The sequence below is a fragment of the Lepisosteus platostomus genome, chromosome 1 (genome assembly GCF_059453375.1).
Source record: "Lepisosteus platostomus isolate fLepPlt1 chromosome 1, fLepPlt1.hap1, whole genome shotgun sequence".
Classification (NCBI taxonomy): domain Eukaryota; kingdom Metazoa; phylum Chordata; class Actinopteri; order Semionotiformes; family Lepisosteidae; genus Lepisosteus; species Lepisosteus platostomus.
The window spans coordinates 41,727,455-41,739,932 of NC_142611.1; the positions used below are offsets into that span (position 1 = coordinate 41,727,455).

The 12,478-nt window shown below is 39.3% G+C and overlaps 1 protein-coding gene across 11 annotated transcripts in view; it reads right to left on the reverse strand.

Moving 5' to 3' along the window:
• The window catches only part of LOC148677957 (janus kinase and microtubule-interacting protein 1-like), a 123,724-nt gene that overhangs the window by 56,806 nt on the left and 54,440 nt on the right, over nt 1-12,478 (reverse strand). For all 11 annotated transcript variants that reach the window (XM_088628929.1, XM_088628894.1, XM_088628970.1 and 8 more), the window contains exon 4: nt 1,392-1,601. In XM_088628929.1, the coding sequence (XP_088485055.1) occupies nt 1,392-1,601 (210 nt within the window). The remainder of the gene's footprint in view (nt 1-1,391; nt 1,602-12,478) is intronic.

The window sequence follows — 12,478 nt, forward strand, 5'->3', positions numbered from 1 at the left end:
TGATAAACAGGATAAACTGGGATGGGAGGAAGGTTTGGTTTTGCATAAGGGGCGGGATTATGATAATTGGAGGACTTTGCGAGTGTAAAATGGTTTGATTATTTGATTTTGTATTGTGGTTGTTATCTATGTTTTTGGTTGGTATTATGTTTATATGGTTGTTTTTGTTGGTTGGTTGTTATTATGGTTATTAATAATACGATCTATAGTTGAAATCTGAGCCTAAATAAAAAGAAAAAGCAAGTGATTAGGTTTATGAGCAATCTAATTACTTATTCGTTTAAAAAGCTATATAAAATAAAGTTTATTATTAATTTGCTGGACAGAGCGGTGAACATTATTATGCATAAGACAAAGATAACGATCCTGATCAGTTTAGAAATCTGTGTACGCTGTAAGGTTTTTACTTCTTAAACTTTTAAAATACACGTTTAGAATTGAAAGAAATCCTCTTCCTGGTATAGCAAACCAGCACGTCTTTTTTCTCCAATCAGAGGGGTGTCAGATGGTGTCAGCCAATCACCATTCTGCGTTGGGTAGCAACGGGTGACTGTTCTCAGGCGGAACATGTAAACAGCTTAATGTTCGTGTTAAATATTTTTTTTTAATTAAAATTCATTCTATACAGCAATCGCATATTTGGGTACCGTTTCATAAAACTTTCATGCTTAAAATGTTTAGGGAGAAATGGAAGACTGGTGTGTATTTTTTCTTTAAACTACCAAGACCAGCCATACACAGTACAGTTTACATACATACAGTAGTGTTTTAAATTAATATCGTTTATGACCTTCAGATGCGTTATGCTCCTCTTCTTTTTATGCTCAGCTACTAAAATTTCCCTTTAGTGGTAAAATCCATATAAATATTCAAAACTAAGCGGATTAAAATGTGCACAGTAAAGACATTAAATGATTAAATCTTTGCACTACCAACCAATGCACCACGAGTGCCCCTGTCGGTCATTTTGGCCAGCCAATCACTTGCCCTGCGGTATCCTCCGGTGCCCCGCGGTGGCTTGTGGGTAGGTTACCGTACCGCGGGTTTTTACCGCGCATTTTGAATGGCTGCATCTGTACTAGGATCATGTTTTTACACAGTTTCAGTTGTGTTAAACCTTTATTATGAAATAGTTTCTCTGTTGCAAAAAAAATGATTCTGTTAAGAGAAAAATTGGAGATCACTTGCATTTGTGATATTTTTTTAAATGATGAAAAAATGTTTTTTTAGTGATGGAAAGTGTAGTGTTAGATGCGAATTGACACTCGTAGTGGGAGAGGCCTACAATGGAGTCGATCGGGTTAAACTGAAATGGAAAATGAATGAATCGAGAGAACAGTACAGCATTCTGAAGAAAACTAGACGGAAAGGTTGAAATCTGCTGTCCTCACCTGGCAGAGGATAAAGTCGGCGGCGTCGCCCAGCACGGGAGGGAGCTCGCGCTTGGGGCTCCCATGATGCCGCTCTGCCTCCTTGACCTGCACCAGCTGCTCATCCAGGGCCTCCTTCTGCAGCAGCAGCTTCTGAGCGTAACCCGCCTGGACACCCAGCTCCTTCTCCAGAGCCAGAACCACCCGGTCCTTGCCTTTGATCTCGTCCATCTGCCGAAAAAGAGATAACAACCTCACACAGGAGAAGAGGCTGAAACATCACACGAGTCAAGGCTCCGGCTCCAATAAAATGGTTAATGGGTGAAGCGCGGTTTCTCTGTGGCAATTTAAGAATACGTGTGAGAGTGGAAGGACCATAAATAGTCTCAGTTACAAGATATGGCATTCAACAAAAGGAAACATCATGGTAATTACACCTGGAATTGTTATAGATGTTCAAAAATGACAAATTTGAAGAAATGAGCAAAACAGAATTCTGGTCTCAAGAACGATTTCCATTCAAAAGGGGGCTATCATACAAATTTTGGAGAGGTGGAAGAGCGTCTGCACATGCTATCACTGTACCGCCTTTCCATAAGAAGAGCCCAGTCTCCAAACGAATGGCAGAGGTTTACGAGTATCTGTCGGCACTCTGCCTTGTGAAAAAATAGACCTTTTGGCAGCAGGAAGCAGGTTGAAAAAAAAAAAAAAACATGCCTCAAGACTGACAGTACTATAGGAATTGCAACCAAGAAGAAGCAGCTGAGATCTCAGCAACACAGTCACAGCAGTCACATCCAAAAAAAAGAAAATCAGTCACATACTGTACACCCTCTCTCACAACCCCCCCACCCCCCCTTAAAATGGTTGTTTCAAAACCAAGTTGATTCTTAGAAATAAAAAGAAACCTTTTTTGGAAATTATATGCAGGTTTTTCTATGAAGTCACTCAATTCAAAATTAATTTTGTTTAGCCTGTGATAAGAAATGGTTAATATAATCCAGCTACCACTGCACAATAGTGAATATAAAGGGAAAAACAGATTAAGCCATTAGTGTCAGCATAGCCGATTTGAGACATTTGTACCGACAAGTGAGTAAGTGACCTTAGTCTTAATATAAGAGAAGGCATCAACCTGATTACAGCCTTCTAATGATTCCACTTACTCGGAGAGTTACTGAGAACAAGACAAGCATAAGGGCATTATGACTTCTCACTCACAAGCTACTATAACTAACATTTTAAAAACAATGCACTCAACTTTAGAATTAAGGTGTTTAAGAATGTTCAGGTTTAATACACTGAGGAGAACAAATCTGGAAGAAACTGTCCAATCCATTAGTAATTTACCAACGGGTAAAACTGCTTCCAGGTAATCTTTAAATCTGCCTTACAATACAGAAGGCTGCCAAGAGTTCATTACACCTTTTACTTGTGGGAGTAAACAATTTGGAAAATGTAAAACTAAAAAAAGAAAATGCACTAGAAACAACCTAATTAAATTGCATGTAATTGTAATTATACAATTAATTATTATAAATGAAATGAAAAACAAATAAGTGGTACGTACATGCTTGCCTGGGTAATATTTCATACTAATGTCATAAAATGTATTTAATGTGTTCCAATTACAGTATATAACTGTCAGGCTTAAATGTCAAAACTGCAAAACGTAATTAAAAAAAAAAAACTTACCTCAAAATAAAATCCTCTAGAAAATGTTAAAATGATGTATTCAGCTACCTGTCAATTTCCATAGAAATTATAATAGGGAAAGATACTCATTCTGGTTCCCAGGTGAAAACAATTAGTCCCTTGCTTGGCTTTGTGTGCTGGGTGCATTTTTTTCTTAGACCAGGATATACAAAGCTATCCTCTTCCCTGAGCTCACTGACATTTTACCAACAAAACACAAGATTCCAGTTAGGTTCATGCCCTGTATCATGGAAAACTTTCATTTTTTTGCCTCTTCAAGCTTTATTGTATCCTCAGGTTTTTCAACATCTTCTTACACGCTGTGCAGCCCATTTCTTTGGGTCACACACTGTATCAACACTCACCTAATTAAGAGGGTCACAAAATAGGTTGTTTCTTTTTTTCCTCTGACAGCATCTGGCTCCATAAAGACTGCAGGACCTCCCTAAGCTGAATTTATTTTTAATTAAAGATCAGCAGTGCAGTAAAGGTGAAGGGATGTTTGGCATCTTCTCAGCTTTCACTATTAATTTAATCACACGCATTTCTGCCAATTTCTTTTACATACTGTAGGTGTGCAAAATAAAGATTCAGTGTCAGGTTGGCATGAGATAAGCCTGACTTCCTTGCCCTTCTTCCACTCAGTTAAAACAGTAAAACAGGAACTCCAGTAAATCATGCAGACACATCCCCAATCCTGCCTACAGTATATTTAAGAACCCGTAACAAGGAACTACACTCGCCTTCTGGCTGGATGGTGTTTCTGCGTTTTCCAGCCTAAACTTGGTTCTGTTCATGAACTTACCTTTCAGCCTGAATTATTCAAGAGTCTGCCAGCTACTGCTGTGATATAAACAATGTCAGAAACAATTCAGTTACCCATCTTCCACAGATACCTTCGTCTTACTTTGATTACACTCCAAAAACAGTGGGGAAAAAATGTGACAACACTCCCTGGTTACCATAGAAACCGAGCCCATTCCATGTGTATGGAGAAGGAAACGAGCCCTATTATCCTATAATATTCAAATGAGCACCCTCATATACTGCTGGAAGGAATGCATTTCATGTTACTCCAGACAAGAAGCTGTGAAGCTTAAGGGACAAATAACCTACTTCTGAAATTCCTTCCCTTGGTACATGTTAGTCTGAAATAACCGTGTTTGACTTACAACACTGTAGTTTTGTTTGCATACTCACTGTCTGCATTGTAATGTACGACACTGTAAATATTATTTTGGATATATTGAGGCATTTGACAATTGTCTAATGCAAAGGGAAAAGGACAGAAGCATATTTCTGCTATTATTTAGTACACTAAGAGGAAAGGCAGTGAGATCCATGTTTCAAACATATTGCTAAAATGGGAAAATGTTAATATTTTATGAATGTTTTATTCCTTTAAGCATTCTAAAACAGCTTTGGCTTCTACTTTGTTTTTTGCAATATTTGCCTGTTATTGATATTACCAGGCAGCCCATATGCAAAAAGTATGCATGCCTGTACTACAGTCGTGGTGGAGGTATTTGTCAGAAGTAACATCTGATGATAAAGGTCTTCATGGAGGCTACGGTATACTATTTCCAACTAGGAATACTTTTGCTACTATCTCACTGGTTTACCTGTCCAGCCATAGAGAGATTGATACAAGGAGTTTATTTTAGCAAAGACATGCTTATTTGCTTGTATGTGCGAATACAAAGACATTAAGGAAACATCAGACTTACTGTAAACAGAACAGCAGCAGTAACAACAATAAAATTGAATAACATACAACTGAAATAAAAGTCACCATAAGCAGTGTGCAGAATAAAACATCAGTGTGTGAGTCAGTAGGAGAGGTAGAATTCGATGATCTGACAATTTATGGGAAGAAGCTGTCTCTGAATCTGGTGGTACAGTACGTTCCTTTATCCTATAAAGCTTACCAGAGAGCAGGGAAGAGAAAAGTAAGAAACTAGGATGAGTGTTATCCTTAATAATACTCCCAGCCTTGCTAAGTAAGAGAGCTCTAAAAATGTCCATAACAGAGAACAGCTGTACTCCAATAATGGACTGGGCTGACTTGATCACCCCCTGCAACGCCTTTCAGTTAGATAACGAGATGCTGCCAAACCACATGTGAGCAAACTTAACTTAACTTAAATAGCACACCTGAAGAATGTAGTGAGAATAGTTGTAGATCATTATTTTTTCCAAGTGTCTGAGGAAGTAAAGGTGCTATTGCACATTCTTTGTAGCTCCAGGTACATGCTGGGACCACTTTAAAATCATTAGTAATGAAAGAACATGGGAATCTGGAGCTGCTAACCATCTCTACAGCCACCCCATTGATGTGAAAAGGGGTCTTAACCCAATGGTCCCCACCCAGCTTTCTGAAATCGACAATCAGCTCTTTGGTTTTGCCGATGTTGAGGAAAAGATTATTATCAAGGCACCAACAGCCAGTCCAACTAGCCACCAGCCAATAAAGGAAAAGCAGTTCACCCAGATGGACAGGATCCCTCTCAGCATACAGTATGACCGGCCTTTAGCATCATGAGAATTTTTGAAGGCCTGTGTTTTCCTGTAGTGTTAAGTCATCTGAACTGCTCAACAGTGTTTGAGATAATTCAATAGGTCCTAAGCTACATTTCTGTAAATCAACATGTCAGCCCTTAAAAGCTGTTTACAAGCAGCGCTTTTTCTGCAGACAAAACACAACAAGGGCTTCCAAACTGGCTTATTTTATTGTTTATCCAAAACATGGAAGCTCTTATCGGTTTTAAAAGGTGAATAATATTTTAAATTGTATTAATCAGTACAGATGTATATGATGTGCACGTGATGACAACTGTGTGCCGGAGCCTATCCCAGCAAGCAATGGGCACAAGGTGGGATACACCCTGGATGGGACGCCAGGCCTTTGCAGGGTACATGCAGACAATTCTCCCAGAAGCCAACTGAACGACCAAAATTTCTTTGGACTGTGGGAGGAAACCAGCACACCCAGAGGAAACCCACGTTAAAACAGGGAGAACATACGTACAAACTCCACTAGGACAGCAGTCCGGGAATTGCACCCAGGGCCGCAAAGTTGTGAAGCAGCAATGCTAACCACTGCATCACAGTGCTGACCAGGTTATGTGAATTAAATAAGGAGGATGGTGATCTGGTTATGCACAGCAAAGTCAGGTGGCTTTGTCACATTCAAGAGCATTCGCAACCTGCTCCTTCTGATCTGCAAATTCCTTGAAAGTAAGGAGAAAAAAGGAAAGGAACTGGGTTTTCTACAGACATTACAAATTCACTGTGCCTTCAATTTCAAGGCAAGCATGCCAATCTTCATTTTCGGCTACATCTTATAATGGTATTTCAGAGCTTAATGCAAACACTATAGAGTAGCCTGAAGAAGGCTCCATGGCTGAAACATTGTGTTTTCTTTCTTATTCTTTTTTTCAGCATGAAATAAACCTATTACTTGTTCCTTTGCAGCCTACGCATGCTGACGCAGCTACCCACCTGAACTATACAGTATGTTACCAAGTTAAAAAGAGCTACCTACAAGCTTTTTTTCTCCCCAATTACAACAGACACTACAGACCTACTTACTCAATTCAAGTTTCTGTACTTATTTTAGACAAATTAGAAAAGGAATTTCAGCTCAGCCTTGAAGATACTGTATCAAAGGTCTGAAACGACTAATTTGAAAACTCTTTTTCATGCTAGTTTTTCATCTGTTACCCACTGACCTAGACCAAGGAACCGTGGAAGATGAAATAGTGGTGCTCCAGTCAGATGACAGTTTGAAAGTAGTTCTGAGGCTATGAGCTGTTTTGGAATGTGGTCTTTGATTTACACTACCCAGTTCTATGACTGTCTTTACATGTTAGCATACTGTATATACACAAGTGAACACCGTACAAAACAAAGAGGAATAAAGACAGTCTTGTACAGACTGCAGTGACTGAAGACAAATACTACAGACAGAAGGTCAAGAAGTGACCAGCACATTTCTGTCTTCCTCATGTTGAGCAGGTGGGCACTGTTTAACTTTTCAACATCATGCTGTCCTTGTTTGACAGATGTTCATTATAAATGCCTTCTCTACTACTAACCATAAATTAAATAAGCCAGCAGCCATATCGCCCTGCAACTCACAACTTGCAGCCCACTGAGGCTCAGCAGGTGTGAGCTTGGTCAGTACCTGGATGGGAGGCCTCCTGGGGAAAAACTAAAGTTGCTGCTGGAAGTGGTGTTAATGGAGCCTGCAGGGGGCTATCACCCTGCAGTCTGTGGTGTAGGTCCTAATGCCCCAGTATAGTGACAGAAACACTACACTGTAAAAAAGCGCCGTTCTTTGGATGAGATGTAAAACCAAGGTTGTGACTCTCTGTGGTCATTAAAAATCCCAGGGCGTTTCTTGAAAAGAAGAGACGGTGTTACACTGCCATCCTGGCCAAATTTCCCATTGGATTTACTCATCATGGCCTCCTATGAAAGAGCATCTATGAATTGACTTCATCACTCTGTTGTCCTCCCCACTGATTGCTGGTGTGTGGTGAGTGTACTGTGCGCACTATGGCTGCAGTCACATTATGCAGGTGCATGCTGCACATTGGTGTTGGAGGAGGGGAGTCCCCATTACCTGTAAAGCGCTTTGAGTGGAGTGTCCAGAAAAGCGCTATATAAGTGTAAGGAATTATTATTATTGTACTGTATAGAATGAATTTCACAAAGAATTCCTCATTCTCCCTTGGCCGATTGCCCACAGAGCTGGTGCACACTGACTCCCACAGGGACTAAGCTGGGGTGCTTGCCTCATCTCGCCTGCGAACACCAGTGCCTGTCTTTGGCTGTGCATATCCGAGACCTTACAGCATCAGCATGAGCTACAGTATATCTATGACAATATTAGACTGGCTTGCCTGTTCACACAGCACACACAGGCTCCACTTCTTAGGAACCAATTTAAGATTCCCACTGATTTCCTTATGACGGATTTAAATGTCTGGACACGTACAGCTGTACAACCAGAGGAAGAGAAGAGATATACGAAGGGGAACTGTCGGAATGAATTTTTGCATGGTAATTAGACTCGCTCGTTTTCATCAATTCTCCAACAGCACCATTTCAGATGCCTAGTTAATTTATAGGTGATGGATATTGTTTACTGCAGACAGATGAATCTTCAAAATCATTGATCTGCGTCAACTGGGAACCCCACTTATTGTTTTCAGCACCAGTGGCAGGAGGTGGCGGCACGATTGTTGTCCAGGAGGAATCACACTAAAGATTAGTAGGGCTCTTGCATATGATTTGATGTATATGATATGTCTTGCTAGTGTATAACACTTCTCATTCACTTAAGGCTGAGAATTACTAGCAATACAAAAGGCTTAATAATATTTACTTGAATCTTAATCTCTGCAGCCTGAAGACCCAGTGTAATGTGTCAGACATGTTGGGAAAAATGTTAAACTCATACATGCGTTGGGAGTAAATCAGACCACCGACAGATACTTCTACCAATTCCCACAAATCAGTATGCATGACAGATTCAGAGTTCAGAGAATATCAGGTCGATGCCGAGGCCAGTCCTTGTAACTGGGCAACCTATTGGAAACAGAATCACGTTCGGCAGGAATCTGCTATAAAAATAGACTTTTCAGCCTAGATCAGAAACTGAAAGCCAATACTTGGTTTAATTGGGTTAGTTTGCAGTCCAAAGAGCTACATTTTGAATAATACATAAATTTGGGGTAACCATGGCTATTCAAATACACCAAGCAATACTGGCCATTAAATGTGCAGGAACCGAAATATCTTGCGTGCAAGAACCGAAATTTCTCACGTGCCTCCATTTCAAAGACCCATTATCAGACCATATGTTAAGCAGGTGCAGAGCTCCTCTTTGATTTGACTGCAGCAAGGCAGCAGACCAGTGGTTTGACAATGAAGAGCTTCAGAAATCCTTTATCAAGGTACAGTTGTGGGATAAAGATTTCTAGAGACTTAGCCAAAGTATTCTCAGCTTGTCATGCAACACTAACCCATAACTTTCCTGGCGTCTGTGATCCTGAGGCATCAATCACAGTCACAGCTCTCCTCCATTTAATGGCAATGCGGCCGTGGTGCTGTTCTGCACTAAGTATACAAAGTGGAAAAAAACAGCACAATTTAGATGGACACACAGGTCCTTTTCTTTGCTTCTATGTATTTGTGGTGTGGTCAATTGACAACTTGTGATTCTAAATCAGAATCTACCATGAGAAAAATTATTACCAATTTAGGTAAACATATGTAGGTACAAGTTAATACACTAACACATATAGCTTCATACCCTCAGCCTTGCATATGGACCGATATTTCAAAGCAAAAAATAGGTACCTTAAAAAAAACCTTAAGGAACTAAATATTATATAGGACACCTAAGCAGACTAGATAAATGTGATGACCTGAAGATCTGGACTAGTTCTGTACTACAAATCAAAATATAAGTATCCCACACCTCCCACATGCTCCCCAACTCACAGGATGGCTCTGGGTTTGAGAAAGTCCAAGGTTAAATAAATTACTTAATCACTGTTCACATCCTTGAACAGACAGATCTCATATCCTGCTGTGCAGATAGTTAACAGGATTGTGTTTGCTTACACAGCTGTCTCCTAGGCTTCTATTAAACAGAGAATCCAAACAACAAGCCTTTCCCCAAACATATGTTTACAATAAAACAATCAGCAACACAGAAATTCATGTGGTACTGCCAATTAACCAATTTTTCCGGCGATTGACATTTTCCGGTGTGCATTGTGGGTAATTTTTTTTTTTTTTAAATGCCTGCTTCAGAGATGCAGTTTCTTCACAGAAACATTAAATAATGACATCATTAATATTTCTCAACTGGAAAACCTGAAATTCTGTTTGTTGTGATGCATGGCGCCCTTCAAAAAAAGACTACACCAATGACAGCAATGGCAGTCCATTTAGCTAACTGGGACACAGTCTGAAATGTGCCTGAAAGCATGTGCTTGAAAGAGAAAGAATTTTGAACACAAATATTGTGAGTGCTTTCCCCTGTGCTGCACAAGCAACCCTAAGTCAAATGACGCTCTGTAATTCTTGGTTTGGGCTGCACAACTAGAATATATTGCAGCTCGAATTCCTTTTAAATCTAAGCCTCTCTAAATCAGGTAATTCTGATCAACAGCTGCTTTTAATAATTAGAAGATAGAACTCCTAACTAATTGCAAGGCAATATACATTTTATTGGAATGGTTTCATTTGATATAGCCTTTTAAAATCCTATGTTATGCTGCCCTCATGTGGCACAATAGTTAAATAACTCAGACATTGTTCCTGCACATTGGAAGATGAACATTAATAATATCTAAATATACTTTATAATTTCTATAAGGAAATATAAATCTATTAATAAAATACTTGCCCCATGCTAAGTATACTTATACTTAGAACTAAAACAAGTCTTCTGCACTTACTGAAAATTCCTAGCAGTCATAAGTCATGAAACTCCCAGTCTGAAAGCAAATTAAATCTGTTTGGCATTTGCAATAAGCCATGGCAAATTATACAAGAAATATTTAAACTTGTGGCATTTTGAATAAGGAATAAATATAGTAATAAAAAGACTTTAGAACTTGACAGTATATTGTGTACCACAGCCTAGCACACGGACAGCAAAGAAAAGTATTATGAAATGAGGGAATGCAAACAACTGTCTTGTAAGTCTTGTAAATGATCTAGCAATATTTTGATTGTGCTACACTGAACTAATAAAAATATACATGCTAACGGCTTAACTATGTTTAGAATGGCAATATACATAAGGGGACCAGGTCACAGGTCTGTTTTCAAGAGGACAGCCCTTAATGACATGATCCACATTGCCTGGAAAAATAATTATATAGTAATTTAAGTGATATTTATCGTGAAAGGCTCACATCTTTGTCATCCACCCGTGTACATATTTGGACGGACAGCTACAGTTATTCAGAGACTCTTCACCAAGGATGCACATATAATCTGAAAGCTGAGGTAATATGCAGGAAAAAAAAGGATTTATCTCACCTGACAGCCAGACAAGAACAACACAATAACTTCAACAAGACTACGTCGGGAACAAACCTAAGATGCAGGCATTTCAGGCACATCAGTTGATCAGACAGTTTTTTATTAGAAGTGCTTTATACAACAAATAGTGCCAAAGAGATTCATGTGCTTCTCTTCAGCGCATTTCACTGCAGTGGGTTTCAGACCATTCCTCAGAAAAAGACCTTTCTCTTTACTGGCAGAATGATCTGCCCGAGAGCTCTGCCGCCCAAGATTAAGCAGACAGAGACCCAACAAGCCCTCTTGCTCAGATAAGACTGGAACCTCTGACTTGGAGCAAGAACAGACAGACCCTGTCTAAGAAGCAGCTACTCGAGCGCTTCACTCCCTGGCTGACTGTCCACTCCTTCTCCCTGCCTTATACTCAACTTTACTGACCCTTTCCAGCTGCAACTCAAGTCTCTGAAACACATACTGTACATACAGTACATACTTAAAGATTTGTATGTTTTTTACAGCCTTGATTCATGGTTGAATAAGGTCAGTAAATGGAGCTGAGAATGAGGCAGGGGAGCAGGGAGCTTGACTCTTGATTGAAATGTCCCAGCATTTAGTGTTTATAAATTCATCAAAATAAAGAGGCCCTATAAAGACCGGAGACATCTTTATAAGAGCACATAGTACTGTTCAGTTGAACACTGCTAAACACATCCAAAATCACGTCAATATTTTTAGTGAAGCAGAGAAAAATTACCCAGGTAACATATTTTACTGCCTCAGTGAAGAAGTCTTCTATTCCAAGTAGCCTTTTTCTTGAAATCAGATAGTTATGAAGAAAAAAAACAGAAACCAATTTTCACGACTCACTAAGCGGGGCACTGCAAGGAAGGTATAGGGCAGAATCAATGGCTCAAAAGTCTGCAATAACAGGAAATAAACAATACAGAGCACTGTAGAGAAATATGCTAGAGAGACCAGAGAACTTACTACAGAAGACATTTCTCATCTAAAGTAGTTTTAGAAACAGCGTTTGTAGTTCTGGAAAATAAAAATAAAATAAAAAAGAAAATGGCTTTTATCAACTCACAAGATAGAAGTCTACTTAGATATATATTTAGGAGGCTGAGAGTGACACTATAAAACCATTCATATATAAGAGCTTACTTAGTCTTATAATGAGCTGTTTACTATTAGTGGGCATCAATAAGAGGGCACAGCAATTGGCAATTCAATTAAATCGGTTACACCTGCAAACAGGACACTGTCAACCCTTGAAGTCCACATTTTCTACAAGATAAACAACTATTTTCCATTCAAGTTGAACATACTAGGGTATCTACTAAGGTACTAAACAATTTTCTGTA